Source organism: Porites lutea, chromosome 14, assembly GCF_958299795.1.
Source record: "Porites lutea chromosome 14, jaPorLute2.1, whole genome shotgun sequence".
In the NCBI taxonomy this organism is placed as follows: domain Eukaryota; kingdom Metazoa; phylum Cnidaria; class Anthozoa; order Scleractinia; family Poritidae; genus Porites; species Porites lutea.
The window spans coordinates 8,338,248-8,355,554 of NC_133214.1; the positions used below are offsets into that span (position 1 = coordinate 8,338,248).

A 17,307-nucleotide genomic window follows, 5' to 3' on the forward strand; every position below is an offset into this window, starting at 1 on the left:
GAATTTAGAGAGACGACTGTCAAGCCCATCGGTAATGCAAGATCAATGTAAATACAATTTGTACGTGTTTCTGCTGATTTTTACTATGGCAAGTATCAAAGCGGCGACGAGGCAAAACACATCATGAGTTCGGTATTTAATGACATTTCTCATTTCCAAAGCTTCGTAACAACGCATAAATTAAATTTTGAGTTTACGTCACAGACACGTTAGCCACTCACGCGTCCAGCCGTTTCTTCTCGAGGAGGACCGAGATACCGGCGGAAATCGAGCCCAAACTAAATGAGGCCTTGCATGGTACGGATGTCTTTGTCCTTTGAGAAAAATTTGGTCAAAAATTACTAAGGTCCTACTTATCTGAACGAAGACAAATCTATTCAGTCTCTGGTGTGCTTTCCAGCCTCGGGAGCCTTGATAGAGAAGTCCCGCATGGCTCTATTTTTGGCCCTCTTCTCTTTTTCACGCGCTTGTGACCATTTAAATTATGAAAAACTAGTGCAAGAATATAATAGAAACCCGATCCGTTTTATTTGATGCTGTTTGATCTTCAATTTCGTTCTGTGTCTGGGCCCTGTTTTGTTTTTGTAACAGAGCTCTTGGTAGACTATAACGTGTTAATTACCCTAAGGCTAGCTTGTCGTATTTTTTGACATTGCAGCATTGCCGATCACGCGCAAAGCCAACACACTTTAAATCCTAAAGCAAACGAATTCCGTCCATCGTTCGGCCCATCTCAAAGACTTCAAACAAATGGTTCCGACAGGTACGCATTACATTTCACGCTGTTGCGCACTATGGACTTTAATTAATTGTAAGAAAAAAATGAGGTATTATATGTTATAGGTGTTCTGTATCTTTGTGTTGAGAAGGATTTCTTGTCAGAAATTCATATATCGTTATGATGCCATAATCAGTGACGTGATCTCTCGCTGGAATATTTGCATGTAAACTAAAATAAACGCTGTTCCTTCTTCTAAGATCTTTTTGCCTCCAAGTAAACAGACGCTAGGATTCGAGCCAACTCGTAGATCATTGTAGGTTTTCCTGATAGCAATTACCTTTGCGCGAATCTCACCAGCTCAACTGCAACAAAGCATAGGCTTAAGTATCACATTCAGTCTTTGGTGTGCTTTCGAGCCTCGGAAGTGCGGACAGAAAAGCCCCACATGGCTCAATTTTAAGCCCACTTCTCTTTTAGCACGCGCCGGTGGCCATTTAAATTATGAAAAACTAGTCCAAGAATATAATAGAAACCCGACCCGTTTAATTTATTGCCCTTTGATCTAAAATTTTGTTGTGTGTCTAAGCCTTGTTTTGCTTTTGTAACAGAGCTCTTGGTAGACTATAACGTGTCAATTACCTTAGCTCGTTGTACTTTTTTACATTTCAGCATTGCCGATCAAGCTCAAAGCCAACATACTTTAAATCCTAAAGCAAACGAATTCCGGCCGTCGTTCGGCGCATCTGAAAGACTTGAAACAAATGGTTCCAAGAGGTACGCATTATATTTACTCTATTGCGCACTAAGAACTTTAATTATTTGTAAGAAAAAAATAAGGTATTATATGTTATAGGTGTTCTGTATCTTTATGCTGAGAAGGAATTCTAGTCAGAAATTCATATATCGTTATAACGCCATAATCAGTGATGTGGGGTCTCTCACGGGAATATTTGCATGGAAACCAAATTAGACGCTGTTCCTTCTCCTAAGATCTTTTTGCCTCCACGTAAACAGCCGCTAGGATTCGAGCCATCTCGAAGATCATTGTAGGTTTTCCTGATAGCAATTACCTTTGCGCGAATCTCGCTAGCTCAACTGCAACAAAGCATAGGCTTAAGTATCACATTCTGTCATTAGTGTGCTTTCGAGTTTCGCAAGTCCAGACAGAGAAGCCCCACATGGGTCAATTTTTAGGCCGCCTTCTCTTTTAGCAAGCGCCTGTGGCCCTTTAAATCATGAAGAACTTAAATACAAGAATATAATAGAAACCCGACCCGTTTAATTTGATGCCCTTTGATCTAAAATTTTGTCGTGTGTCTGGTCCTTGTTTTTCTGTTGTAACAGCGCTCTCGGTTACCCTCGCTTGTTCTGTTTTTTTTTCATTTTAGCATTGCCGATCAGGTTACAAGCCAACATACTTTAAACCCTCACGCAAGGGAATTCCGCCCGTCGCTTGAAGCATCTGAAAGCTTTCAAACACATGGTTCCAACAGGTACGCATTATATTTTTTCTATTGCGCATTATGAACCTTAAATATTTAAAGAAAAACTGAGGTATTGTATGTAATTGGTGTTCTGGTTCTTTGAGTTCTTGTTAGAAATTCATAGAACGTTGTGACGCCATAATCAGTGACGTGGTCTTTTGACGTGGCCTCTTACTGGAATGTTTGCATGTAAACCAAAATAAACGCCGTTCCTTCTCTTAGGATCTTTCTGCCCCCAAGTAAACAGCCGCTAGGATTCGAGCCAATTCTAAGATCATTGTAGGTTTTCCGGATAGCAATTACCTTCCTGCGAATCTTACTACCTCAAATGCAACAAAGTATTGGCTCAAATATCACATTCAGTCTTTGGTGTGCTTGCAAGTCTCTCATGCCTAGGAAGAGGAGTCCCACAGGGCTCAATTTTATGCCCTCTTCTCTTTTTGCACGCGCCTGTACTATTTTAATCACGAAGAACTAGTACAGGAATATAATAGAATCCCGATCCTTTAATTTGATGCCCTTTGATCCAAAATTTTGTTGTGTGGCTGGTCCTTGTTTTGCCGTTGTAATAACGCTCTTGGTAGACTAAAACGCGTTGGTTACTCTCTCTTGTTGTTGTTGTTTTGTTTTTCATTTCAGCCTTGCCGATCGGGCTAAAAGCCAACATATTTTAAACCCTGATGCAAGGGAATTCCGCCCTTCGCTTGAAGCATCTGAAAGCTTTCAAAGAAATGGTTCAAACAGGTACACATTATATTTTATTCTATTTCGCACTGTGAACGTTAAATATTTTAAAAAACTAAGGTATTGTATGTAATGGGTGATCTGGTTCTTGAGTTGAGAAGGAATTCTTGTCAGAAATATTCATAGAACGTTGTGACGCCATAATCAGTGACGTGGTCTTTTGACATGGCCTCTCTCTCTGGAATGTTTCCATATAAACCAAAATAAACGCTGTTCCTTCTCTTAGGATCTTTCTGCCGCCATGTAAACAGCCGCTAGGATTTGAGCCAACTCGAAGATCATTCTAGGTTTTCCTGATAGCACTTTGCTTCCCGCGAACCTCACTACCTCAACTTCAACAAAGTATTAGCTTAAGTATCACATCCAGTCTTTGATCTGCTTTCCAACCTCGCAAGCTCAGACAGAGGAGTCCCACCGGGCTCAATTTTATACCCTCTTCTTTTTTTACACGAGCCGGTGACCATTTTGATTACGAAGAACTAGTACAAGAATATAATAGAATCCCGATCCGTTAAATTTGATGCTCTTTGATCTAAAATTTTGTTGTGTGTCTGGGCCGTGCTTTTCTTTTGTAACAGAACTCTTGGTAGACTAAAACTAGTTGATTACCCTTTCTTGTTGTGTTTTCTAAATTTCAGCATTGCCTTTCAAGCTCAAAGCCAACATACTTTAAACCCTGACGCGCAGGAATTCCGTCCCTCGTTTGGAACATCTGAAAGATTTCAAAGAAATGATTCCAACAGGTACGCATTATATTTTACTCTATTGCGCACTATGAACGTTTATTAGTTATAAGAAAAAACTGAGGTATTGTGTGTTATGAGTGTTCTGGTTCTTTGAGTTGAGAACGAATTCTTGTCAGAAATTCATAGAACGTTATGAAGCCATAATCAGTGACGTGATCTCCTCACTGGAAGGTTTGCATGTAAACCAAAATAAACGCTACTCCTTCTCCCAGGATCTTTCTTCCTCCAAGTAAGCATCCGCTAGGAATCGAGCCAACTCATAGATCATTCTAGGTTTTCCTGATAACATTTAGCTTACCGCGAATCTCACTAGCTCAACTTCAACCATGTACTGGCTTACGTATCTCATTCAGTCTTGGGTAAGCTTTCCAGCTCCGTAAGCCCAGACAGAGGAATCTCACAGGGCTCAGTTTTAGGCCCTCTTTTATTTTTGCACGCGCTTGTGAACATTGAAATTATGAAAAATTAGTACAATAATAAAAAAGAAACCCGATCCGTTTAATTTGGTTCTGGTTGATCTAAAATTTTGTTGTGTGTCTGGACCTTGTTTCTCTTTTGTATGGCAAAGCTCTCTGGGAGACTAAAACGCGTTGGTTACCCTCGCTCGTTTTGTTTTTTACATTTCAGCATTGCCGATCAAGCTAAAAGCCGAAATACTTTAAACCCTGACGCACAGGAATTCCGCCCGTCGTTTGGAACATCCGAAAGATTTCAAAGAAATTGTTCTAACAGGTACGCATTATATTTAATTCTATTGTGCACTATGAACGTTAAATATTTAAAAAAAACTGAGGTATTGTATGTTACGGATGCTCTGGTTCTTTGAGTTGAAAAGGAATTCTTGTCAGAATATCATAAAACGTTATGGCGCCATAATCAGTGACGCGGTCTTGTGACGTGTCTCTCACTGGAATGTTTGCATGTAAACCAAGATAAACGCAGGATCTTGGTGCCTCAAAGTAAACAGCCGCTAGGATTCGAGCCAACTTGAGATTGATGTAGGTTTTCCTGATAGCAACTAGCTTTCCACGTATCTGACTACCTCAACTGCAACAAAGTATTGGCTTAAGTATACCGGGATAAAGTATTATTTGATCTTAAATGTTGTAGTGGGACTTGTTCTGTTTTTATTTGGTTTAATTATAACCGTTCTCAATAGGTTAAAACATTCGTTTTCACCCTTTACTTAGCACACCTCCTTGTTTTTTGCTTGCAGCATGCGAAATATAAGCCTCGAGTGTAACAGTATTTTTTAACAAAAAGTTTCTTTCTACACAGCGACTCCTCCCATTCATTATGCTTATCAACCTAAACCTTCCTATATCATGACATCAAGCTGCTCAACAGCTGACTGGCTGGTTTACTTTTAGAAAGTTTTGAAATCATTATCACCTTATCATCATCATCATCATCATCATCATCATCATTATCGTGATAATAGTTATCTTCTTAATCATCATCATCATCATCGTTATTCTTAACATTTTGGTCATTCTCATAATCATAACCATCAACGTCATCGTCATGCCCATTACAATCGTCACCGATATTTACATGAACAGTTTCATGTTTTATCGCCATTTTTTCGCAAGCAATTTGTATTCCTTTTTTCACTATCCCATACTCCTTCACTCCACTCCATTAACAGCGTATACTTTTTAGAAATACCAGAAGCCAATAACCCGGAGCGATTTACTCACTTTAATTTCACGTTACATATGAACTGATATTTCATTTTTTTCTTAAATTTGACTATCAAAAAATGTTTTCAAAAACAGAAAAGTAATAAATGGAGACCAGAAAATAATCTTTGATTTTTTGATGATTTCTGCTATTAATTTTTATATACATCATGCTACAGCTTCTATTTTTGCGGGAAAAGATTTGTGCAAACGCCGTTGCATAGGCTAAGGAAGGGTAGTTATGCGCATGCTCTGGATTATAGGCTTCTGAAATACAATAATCTTTTAATATTACTCGGTCCATTTTGAAAAAAATTCTAATTTTCTTTTTCTTGTGTTTACCAGGTGGTACTAGGGCTGATTCGTCGGGGCCAGGAGCCCATCTGGGCCTATTGCGACTACTGCAAGGAATCTGTTTGATGCGTACACTGTGTGCACTCAAATGAGATTCATTATAAGTTGTAATTATATTTTGTGTCATTTCAAATTGTATATTTATTAAATAGTTTTAATAAACCTTTTCTTATTTTTGAATCATGGTGCTTCTATTTTAGATTAATTAAGACGTTTAGGCTTGGTTTCCACCAGCGATTTAACGACATTTTCGTAACCATTAACAAAATCTAGCAGGGAACGCTATAAACGAAATTTATCACGTACATTTATCATAATAAAAAGATCGATTTTTTCAACCATTACGACAATGCCGAACGTATGTATCTTAATACTTTTCAGCCTTCCGGATCCCGTTTAAAGACATAGTCGACATAACCATTATTTGTTTGCGATTTTGAACATTGTGGCACTTTTTTTGTATAAGTCAAAGAAGTATTTTATTAGGTACAAGTAAACGAATGGATTAAAGATAGCACTGCCAAAAGCAACTTTTCTTTTTCCTTGTTGAGTCTAGTCAAGGAACAATTGACTCAACAAAGGAAGCCGTGAACGGATAAAATCTAATTACTAGTAAAAATTATCCATTACATGGTCAATGAATCCTTTTCCCTAGGTTTTCTCCAGTGTTAAAGAGACGGGGGTGAGTGGCGAAAATTCAGAGTTACCCCCGCCCCCCCCCCCCCCCCACCCCTTGAAAGATGACAAACCTGGGTGAAAGAGGACAAATCTAGGCGTGGCTTGGTTGCAATTTCCACCCCTAAGGGAGACGAAGAGCCTTCCCTTCACGAGTCTGTGAGAGTCCACCCGCAAGGATTTTCAACCTAAATTTTTGTAGCCTGAGAAAACAGCCGAAATTTCGCGACGCCACCACCAGCTTGTGAACAGGCTCTCTGCTTGGGGAAAGGGTGAACTAATCCCTCTTCCTGCGATTTTTTCTCCTTTCGCGAAACAGACAGCGTGTTCACAGGCTATGCCACCACTGGTTTCCCCGCAAAATGACGTCTTTGTTAACGGGCAGACCACAATTGTTTGTTGATCTAGGCCTTGGACTACACTAACGAGAACTATAATGAACCATGAAATGTGAATCAAGAGCAATAGGCTGATTTAGCAACAGGACGGGAAAGTCAGTTGACGACGGGAAAGCGTGCAGAAAGGACTAAACACGACTTCCGGTGCTCAATTTGCCGCTCTGCCATTGGTCAAGCCAGTTGTTTGATTTGCGCGCGCCGTCGTTAACTGACGTTCCCGTTCTGTTGCTAAATCAGCCTAATCTGGGAGCGAGCGACTCCCAAACTAGGCCTATGTCAAGGCGTTTTCACAGACCGATTTAAGAGAAGAAAATATCATTAAAAGGTCTGAAAATGCCATTAGGCTTCCTCGCCATCAGCTTTTTAATATTCAAGTTGTATAAATTAAAGCAAAACAATAAACTTGAACTTTGAACAATAAACAATAAACAATTTTCAGGTGTGTAGGTTTCTGTGGATACATATGAACAAAGGATAAAGGATATCCCTGTATTTGTATAGGCAATAGCATGATTTGTAGTGATATTTGGCATCACTACTATGAGTGATATTTCAAAAAATTGTTATACGTAATTTCGCAAGCCGTTAGGCGAGTAAAATTTCAGTCAATTTTGAAATATCACGAGTGGTGTTTTTACCAAATATCACCTACAAGTCATGCTATTATTTGTTTATACCACTACCCACAAGAGGTTTGTAATTTTTACATGTAGGTATTACCTCTGCTCTGAGCCAATAAAATTGCAGAAATTTCTCTAGTAGTACTCGTGGTATTTATGCCAAATATGCTATTACAAATTGCACCGCCTAGACTACGCCCCTAGAGCCGCCTACTTTTAACTTTTCATTGACCGCGCGAAACTGGATCTTGTTGCTTGGTAACCTGGCATTTCTTTCGTAATGCAATGTGTTGATTTCATGGGTGGCCATCGTAGTCAAGCACATCGCCATGAAGTTTTACTGCACGATTTGCATGCTAAAGTAAGTACATGAGTCTTGAATGTTTTTCGAAACTTGCTTCAATAGATTTGACTTCGAATAAATTGGTTTTCCCGTTCGCAGATTTAACTGGGATCAAGTTACGAGTGCTTTTTGGCGGCGATATCCGAACCAGTTTAGTCGACACGTGCTATCTGAGGATGTCATAGAAAGGTGATTTTGCTCATGGTAGTTGATTTCTGGATGTGTCAGTTTAAAATATTTTAGCTATGCATATATGTCTAATATTTCTGTCAAACCATGCAGAGTGTCTTGGTGTTTTTTAATTTCTGTGGCAAGTTGTAGGCTTTCGTGACAAGCAGCTCGTAAATATTTTGCCCATTGATTGCGTTGTAAATTCTAATTTACATAAGTCTTACTGTACATTTCTTTCCGAACACTTTTTAGTGTCTAATAATGTGTATGTGGTCTTGCCATATTACATATGCACTCTAATTCCTTGTAGTCGTAGTCAAACTGGAAATGATAACATCTATTTTTTCATTTATTCTGTTTGATATTGACATTGATTTATCGGTCAACATAAACGTTAATTTACGTTACAGTAAGTTGAAGATGCACGATTTTGTACAATGAAGATATGCACAAACTTTGTTAGCTACATTTTTTCCTTGAGTAGCAACATACTTCTTTCTTAATACTGCTAGAAATAGTGTTTTCAATTGGTTATACTTGTCAAGTCTTCTTTTGACATTTGTACTTTGGTTTTGAGAATTTATATTTGTAAAATTATATGGGCTGTAGTAACAAATATAGGAACTGGCAGGAGACATGTCCGTACAAGAGATGTGTGTGCAAGTACAGGTTCTTTTTCCATACAATAAGTGTACTGTACATGATTATGAAGTAAAGTTTACTTCACTGGCTTAAACCTTGTCACTCCCTGTTAACTGCAAAGAAAAAATCACACACCCCCAACATCAAATCACTTTTCTGTAAAATCTCTTAAGTTAAGGAACTTATTGATCTTTTCAACCTAAGAATGCATTTATTTTACCTAGAAGAGCAACATTAGTGGAATACATGAATATAGTTTCTTAATCATTTATTGAGGAGATAAAATGCACCAGTATTAAACTATGCTGTAAATAACATTATTGTCATTTGTTTCAGGTCTTTAGTAGGTAATAAACTTGTCACCAAAAAACTTGTAACAAAAACAAACAGTCCACCAAGATGGGCCGAAAGGGTAAGCAACTGATTTATGATTCTTCCTTCGATTTTTGATGCTATATATATGTAAAATAGTATTGCAAGATGTGCAGAACAATACTGTGTAAATCTAGGTTGACAGTCACTGGCATCAGCTCTTGACGCTTTAGTCTTGAGACTCAGTTCTCAATTTTTAGAATCAATGGTGATTATTTATACACTGTACAAAATAATGCAATTTACTCTTCATTTTTTCACACACTTTTTCTAAGTACCACATATCGGTAATTTATCTATAAAATGATTATGAATTTGAACAAGTTGGTGGTTGGTTTTAATCAAGAGTGGTCACTCAGATTCAGTTTTTCTGTTATTATTTATACCAGTGTTTTTTTAAGTGTGCAGTGGGACCTCTATATGTTTAATGAACTTCTATATAACAAAGCCCTTGGTATGACAAATGACATTACAAAATTATGGGACCTGCAATTTGGCGGGTGACGCAGATCTACAATGTACAGGCGCCGTTCCGTAATGATTTTCTTCACCAGCTCTGTATAGTAAAAATGTATGGAAAAGAACCTCCAAATAATGATGGAAACCTCATTATAGCAAACATTTTTTGCCAGTCCCTTGGCCCTTTGTTTCATTGAGGGTCCACTGTATGTGATGCAAAATTTTCTTAATTGACAATTCTGAACTTTGAAAATGTGTCTCCTAAAAAGTTTCTTGAAGTTTGGCCATCCAAAAACTGCTTTTTCCCCTTCAGAAATGTTCCAGAGACTCTAGGAATGCATACAGGATCATGAATGCTAGGCTAAGGATATCACATGATGTCAGTTGATTTTCTCTATCTTCATTCTGGATTCTGATCATTTTCTTTATGCTTTGTGGAATTTACCATTTTTTAATTTTCTGACTGTAACTAGAAAGTATAGGGAAGTAAATTAAATGAAGATTCTGAAGATGATTGGTAAATTATGGACAATGACAATCCTTGGTATTTGCCGCCATGTTGTAAATTCTATATTCTTGACATTCTTTCAAACCATTCTACGTCATATACTTGTCAATGTGAGTGACGCGATAGGGTGGACAGATTGACAAGTATGAGAATAAAATAGGTTTTGCAAGATTTTTGGCAAGTTTTAATTTGAGAGACATATTTTACACAAATCTAAGAATAACAAAACGACCAAAAAAAAATCGTGTCTGAAATACTTTGAAGAAATAGCCTGATGTATAGGAGTATATAAATTGTACATTAACAATTTTTTTTTATCACTGCATCTTTCATCATGGCAGTACTTTTCTTATTTTTTTTGTAGTTTACAAGTGCAAGAGTTGCTTGTATCGTGGAAGAATCAGTAGTAGATCCTGAAGCTAAAACTTTAACAACATACACAAAGAATGTTACATTTACCAGACTCATGGTGGTGGAGGAAAAATGTGTTTACTCAGTCCATCCCACCAACAAAGAATGGTGAGTGCTACCTTTTTCAGCCCTTCATACAGTTCTCTCTCCATTTCTGGTGGTTCTAATGAAAAGAATTTGCATGAAATTTGTTTGAAGCATTTCACACCTTTTAGAGGACTGTATGCAATCTTTAATGTGGACCTTAAGATATGAGGATGCTGACAGCAGGGAAAATGTTGCTTAAAATTATAAGTGAATTTAAGGTTACAGGAAAAATGTTGCTTAAAATTATAAGTGAATTTAAGGTTACGTTCTCTGAATGGCGCTCTGTGCCTTCTGGTGTCCCCCAGGGAACAAAACTTGGCCCCTGGTTATTTCTTGTCATGATTAATGACTTGGACACACCAGTTGACATGTGGAGATACGTGGATGATACATCTTGTTCCGAAATAGTTACAAAGGGTAGTGAGAGCAAACTCCAAGAAGCTCTGGATGACCTTTCGAGACAAGCGAGTCTCGATGGGTTCCAACTGAATGAGGCCAAGTGCAAAGAACTTCGAATTGGATTCTCCAACAGCAACCACGATTTTGAACCCCTAGTCCTAAATGGCAAACCCCTTGAATTAGTCGTGCCAAATTGCTAGGCGTGACCATTAGCCAAGATTTAAAGTGGAACATGCACTCCTCTGAACTAATTAGAAAATGTTCCTCTCGTCTCTATTTTTTACGTCAACTCAAGAGATCCGGAGTGGCACCAAGTGAACTGGTGCAATTCTATGTGACATGGCCCGTCCTGGAATACGCAAGTCCTGTATTCCATCGTTCTCTACCAAACTACATCAGTGAAGATTTGGAACGGATCCAAAGAAGGGCTTTCAGAATCATCCATCCTGACCTGTCATATAGTGTAGCACTAGAAAAAGTTGGCCTACCGAAACTTCATGAGAGGAGAGAAAAGATTTCAATCGATCTGTTTGACAAAATCGTCTGTAACCCCACCCACAGTCTCCATAGCCTCCTCCCCCAAAGGAAGGGTTGTAAATATGCTCTGAGATGCAAAAGTGATTTCACTCTCCCCCTATGTAAAACCGAGCGTTTGAAGAAAAGTTTTATTTTTAGCCATGTCTATAAGATGTAGATAATTTTTCTTATTTTCTCTTTGTTATCATCAGTATTTGTAAATGTCCCGTAATTCAGCCTATGGCTGCAATGGTGTTTATAATAAAGTATCTATCTATCTATCTATCTATCTATCATAACCTTGCAAACTTAACTCTCACCCCTTCTACCGGATGCACCGAAACTTATGTCCGATTGACCTGGACAGGTAGAAAGTTAGTTCTGATGTGCAAACCTTTGACATGACTTGTCTATAGGACAAGCACATTTTTAATTAGAAAAAATAAAGAAACAGTTGAAAATTGTCTTCAAATTACACTAGAATTAAAATTCGTCTTAAAATTAGTCATAACAGCAAACCTCATACTTAACAAAATAAGATTAAATATTCCTTTTAACTTGGCCACTCCACGATCATTTCATTTGTTTTTACGAGCTCCGTTTTAGGTGTAAGTCAACAGCGTTCCAGTTAATTCTTTCAAGTGAGGGGTCGTGTAGACCATCTGAGGGGTCAACCAGACAACGTGCTAATTTTTATTCATCATATTTAACTTAACACTTGTATGTCATCTGTCAGGTCAACCTTGCCCTGAAATAGAGATGTGAGGCTAATCGGAAAGGGCCTATTTCTCACATGACTCAGCTGTTTATTAAATGAAGTAATCAGATACACAACTAGGGTTCGCTGAACAAAATTCATGTACATGTACTTTTGTCTGTGGTTTTACTCCATTTTGCTCCTTTTTTAACTCTTTTTTTTCAAAGTTTCTAAAAAGGCAACAACTTTGAGTGGTATTCCCAAATTTTCTGATTTTTTTTTTTCTGGAAAATTCCATTCCATTAATTTATTAATTTAATTTTGGTTGCTAGAAATTCCAGTTCCAATTCCAATTATTGATCATAACTATAACAAAATTATTGATAATTTAAGCTTTTCTAAAATTGAAACACTGATGCATACTGTCCAATTACACTTTCCTATTAATGCCGAGATCAGGACAGTTCATGATAACCAATCAGATTTGAGAATTCTGTAATAGTTATAAGATTGAAAGACTTACCACACCTACTGTTTTTTATGATGTTGTTGTAAGCATCAATGAAAGTTAGTTAGCATATTTTAAAGATTCAACTTTTCTTGAACCATTTTAGGCCTGTATTGTTTTAAAATTCATTGCTACTTCTTGTTCCAGGGTTACATGTCAAAAGCAGAGCTGGGTTTCATCTAATGTATTTGGTTTTTCAAGAGCAATAGAAAGATTTGGAATTGAAAGATATAAGTTAAATACATCTAAGGTATGTATGGTATGATACATTTTTTCAATGAAAGTTTGGTTGATTGCTCTAAATATGTTATAATTTCGAGGTGCGTCACATAACCGAGTATCTTTGCTTTGTATCTCTTGCTTTCTACTTTTTTTTACCTTAATTTAATTGCAGTTATTTTCTTTTCATATCATTCCTGGCCTTCCTAGACTAGCTAGAGCTATTTGTGGTGCCAGGACACTTGTAAAAATATTCTTTACAAAATTTATAATAAAGTCTTGAATCTTTAATCTTGAATCTTTGGGCAGCAAAACAAATTTAAGTCAAATTTTTTACTCTAAAAGCTCTAGCTGCTCACCCTCTTTTTAGTTATCAGTTTTCAATGACTTCTACATCTTCTAAAGCTGATATTAAACAATGAACGAATCATTTTGCATTCAAAACAAATCATCTGGCATCGATTGTTTTGATTGATTTTTTTTAAAAAGCTAAAACGTTTATTTTTAAAAAGTGATTAATGAGTTTCAACTTATTAACAGACGTCAGCACAGAATTGACCTAAAACTGTACCTCTTTAACCTTTTCACCTCCTGGCCCAGTCATGGTGCAACCATTCAAATGAAACCTATTTTGGCAGTAATTGCACATGGTACAATTCAATGTTCAGCATTCTTACAAGATTAAATGGATCATTATACGTATCTGGGGAACTGCCCATCTGCCCCTCCCCTAAGCCAACATTTTGCCCTAAGTGAGAAGTAAATGTCAATGTTGGCTTAGGGGAGGGGTAGGTGGGCAATTTCCCAGAAAGGTATAATGGTCCGATTAAATTGCTGTTCTAAAACCAATAAAAATGCAATGGAAGCTGTCATGAGCGGACACCTGCAGGACAGACAAAAAAGGTGTCTGTAACTTGGGCTAACTGCTTTTGGGAATTTAAAATAACAGAGTTCGGGGCTGTCACTAAGATTTGAAGTTGCCAGGTAAATACAGCAAGTAGACAGGGAACAGCTAGGGATTTCTTTTGGTTCTATTTTTCTTCTATTTCCCTATGGAAGAAGCTGGGGGCCATGTTCTTAGTAGACAGGGGAAATCCCCAGCTCCCGCGTCTTAATGAGAACTCTGGAGTTTATATGGCAGCTAAGAAAAATGGAGTTTTGTGAAGGCGTGCATAAGTAGAACTGTCTGCTCACAAGGGTGTAGCCAGCCCATAGACTTGTAGGCCCAGACCTACAACTTTTTGATCACTTTACCGCTTGCAATAAATTATGCATTGTTGGGGAGAGCTTAAAAGCTTAGAGCTCAAAGTGTTGTCGAGGTCAGTGAGTACTAGTCATGCATGCAATTTTCAGGATGTGTGGAAATGAAAGTCAGCCAGGCTTACAACTAGTTGAAAAGCTGGTTACGCCCCTGGCGTACGAGGGTGTCCTGTAGGACAGCTTCCACTGTAGGTGTTTTGGTGAACTCTTTCCTGGAGAAATCACACAATGTGCCGCATAATAGATCTTTCTGCCGCAAAATGGGAGCTCCTGGAAATTCCGCATAATTTCCTTATATTTTTCACACCCTTTCCATGGCCTGTAGCCTGATATATCGATTACATTTTTAGATTTGTCCTTTCTTACTTTAAGCACCAACCGTAAGGATTTGTTGTTTGTTTTCAGGCATCAAAAGGCCTACAGTCAATACTGGAGAAGTTATATGTTCCTGAAAGGCCACATATTCCTCTTGCCCTGCCTGTACCACAGATTAGTTGATTTTAATTGTCAGGTGATTCTTTGAAATTTATCATTAATAGTTTTGAAAGGCCCTGTCCGCACTATGCAAAATTTTCCTTCTTATCACAATAAAAATCTGTCAACAGTAAGCCATTTCTAGTGCGAACGATTCTTTTTTTTTAATACCAAAATTTTCTCAAATGTCTCAAAACTTCAAAGATGCCGTTGCGAAAGTTTTTGAGGCCTACAATTTTTTTGTCAGGCGACAAAATCTTTTGTTCTTTCACAGCTATCCTTCGTCGGGTCATCTTATTTCGCGAACATGACTTGACGTTTTTCGTTACATGAAAACTTTCGCGTACTTCTGGTGCGAACAAGGTTACAAAAACGAAAAACTGGTAACTACAAAAAAAATATGCAATTTTTTTGCAAACACCAAACTCTATTTCTTGTTGTGGTGCAGGGAGCAAAGAAAATCGTTGTTACAGCTTGAAAATGGCAAGCTTAGGTAGCATGTACTAGCCCAAAAGTTGTTTTAACTAGCCTGAAAAAAAATTTGATGAGCAGAATTACAGTTCTAATGCAATTTGATTTCCCCTAAAAACTTCAATTGCCCATCAGGCAAGTTAAGAACAGAATTCACTAGCACGGTAGTAAAATCCACAAGCCCCGGGCTATCAGACACTACTTTCTTTGCGCTCCGTAGTGCGAACAGGGCCTTACACATAATTATCTTTTCATTGTTGTGTTGGATGGAGAGACGTTACCAAATTCAGCCAGATTCTGAGTGCAGAGCTGAAGCTTGTAACCTAGGGCAATTGCCTCGGTTAAGGAAAAATATTTGACTGAAAAGTTATACGTTAAAAAAAGTGTTTTAAAAAAGTAATTTTATTGTTATTTCCCGGCGTTGCCTTTGTGAAACCTTTAGCCCAGTGGATAGCAAGTTATTGTAGTGACAAAGAAAGAAGTTTACAATACTCATGGTACAAAAAGTGTCATAATCCCCGCTCTATTTAAACTTAACTAAGTGGTTCAAATTCGTGAGGTAGTCGAGACTGGTTAGAGAACTGAAGACTGTAAAACTTGCAGCAAAAACCATGCAACCTGTCTTGCACTATTGGTGCAAAGCAAGTTGAATAGCGATGTTACGCGACCAACGTAAAACCTGTCTTGCAACAAATCAGGTTGTTAACAGTTTTGAGCGTGGGTGGTAAAACGCGCAACAGCGCTTTTCAAGTTGTTTCTCTTGCAAGATTGCAAAACAAGTTGCACGTTGTTGCCCATTTTTCCGAAGCTTAAGGCGCGTTCGATCGACTGTTTTCCGGAATAAGACAAAGTAAAGGGAATAAACTCAAGACGTCATTTGTTTTGTAGTCGAAAAATTACGTTGAAAGAGTTTTGTAACAAAATTTTTGCGTATTTTTATTCTGGAATATGAACGATCAAACGCACCATTTTTTTGCTCCTTCTTTTGTTTTATGTGCAGCAAAACGGAAGTGCAGTCAGTCATTTGTTACTGCTTTTTTTGTTGAAACGTTTTCCTTTTTTGCGCCTGTTAGATACTTTTAAGCTAGAAATGATGAGGTATGGCAGTACCTGTAGAAGGTGAAATTATTCTTTATTCCACTCTCTTTTAGTCGCCTTCAGTGGAAAAGAATAAGCTGGTTCTATGTATGTTTGCCTCTAATTGAGGAAATTAACTTATTTACCATGAAAACCTCTTTATCTTCAAGGCCGTATGAACATGAGACTTAGCGGTTTACTCAGGTCGGTAAAAAATATTCATGAAGCCAGGGTTGTATCTAGGATATTTGAGGGGTAGAAGCTTACCCCCCCAAAAGTATTTTTATCATTACAGTGTATGAGTAACTATATCGGAAAAATCATCCAGACGCGACGAGGTCAGTGCACGCACTGTAACATTTCTCAAAATTGTGTCTCAAAATGCACCCGATTACATCTCAGCGCATATTCATTTCAAAAACTTCCGGGGGGCGTGCTGCCGGACCCCCTAGGAACCTCGGGACTTTGGGCACTCGGGACTTCTCCCCCAAATGATAAATCGTAGATAGAACCCTGGAAGCCGCTAAACCTTTCCGGTGATATTAGGAGATTGGTTTAAACTAAGTTCAGACCAGACCAGATTCATGTACAGTTTGATAAAAGAGAAGCACACATTTTAAAACCCTGTTGATGCAACCCGAAAAAAGTGACCGCTCTAACGCGTTTTCTTATTATCGGAGCTAAAGAAAACTTCTCAATGTTTTGTACATTTGAGTCCCCAAAATGTGGATAAATTATGAGGTGACTTTACTTAGAGAGGGATTTCACTGCACGACCGTGAACCGATAAATAAATAATATTAAAAAAGAAGTTAACGAAAATAAACTTCAGAGCTTTATACATTAGCTGTTACTGGCAAAGTTATCGAAGTCTTAGCTAACGTTATATATTTGCAAATTGTAAATACTCGAAAACACTTTCATGTGGTTGAGAACTAAGTACGTTATGATTTTATTAAACTTACAGAAATTATAGACGAGGATAAATTAATAAAAGCACTTTTTCAATTATCTTTTGTTCTTTTGAACGTGAGTAAAAATTTTTACACTGAAGTACGAAAAGTTGATTTTGCTTGGTGGAAAGTTTACAGAAAAAATGAGGTGGCGCTAAGACCGGAAAACTCCATGCGAGGGTCATGTGCGTACTTCTGCTCAGCAGAAGCGACGACCGGAAGTACGTCTGCATTTGCACGTCAATCGGAAGTGATGCTTTCACCTTTATGCCTTGATGCTACCAAATTTGTATTGCTAAGTGTCTTTACTCTTTACT

The 17,307-nt window shown here is 37.8% G+C and overlaps 1 protein-coding gene across 1 annotated transcript; it reads left to right on the plus strand.

Moving 5' to 3' along the window:
- Window positions 1–7,698: 7,698 nt before the first annotated feature.
- LOC140924989 (PRELI domain-containing protein 1, mitochondrial-like) lies at window positions 7,699–17,048 on the plus strand. The gene is made up of 6 exons (XM_073374954.1): window positions 7,699–7,785; window positions 7,867–7,956; window positions 8,917–8,992; window positions 10,284–10,438; window positions 12,685–12,787; window positions 14,422–17,048. Exons 1-6 carry the CDS (start codon window positions 7,754–7,756, stop codon window positions 14,512–14,514), a joined length of 549 nt encoding a protein of 182 aa, XP_073231055.1. The 5' UTR covers window positions 7,699–7,753; the 3' UTR covers window positions 14,515–17,048.
- Window positions 17,049–17,307: the final 259 nt, after the last annotated feature.

Excerpts from the sequence above, each read along its gene's own strand:
- LOC140924989 (XM_073374954.1), top strand. The coding sequence starts at position 7,754 with ATGAAGTTTTACTGCACGATTTGCATGCTAAA. Across the intron at positions 7,786-7,866 it reads TGCACGATTTGCATGCTAAA|ATTTAACTGGGATCAAGTTA; the intron begins GTAAGTACATGA and ends TCCCGTTCGCAG. Across the intron at positions 8,993-10,283 it reads CACCAAGATGGGCCGAAAGG|TTTACAAGTGCAAGAGTTGC; the intron begins GTAAGCAACTGA and ends TTTTTTTTGTAG.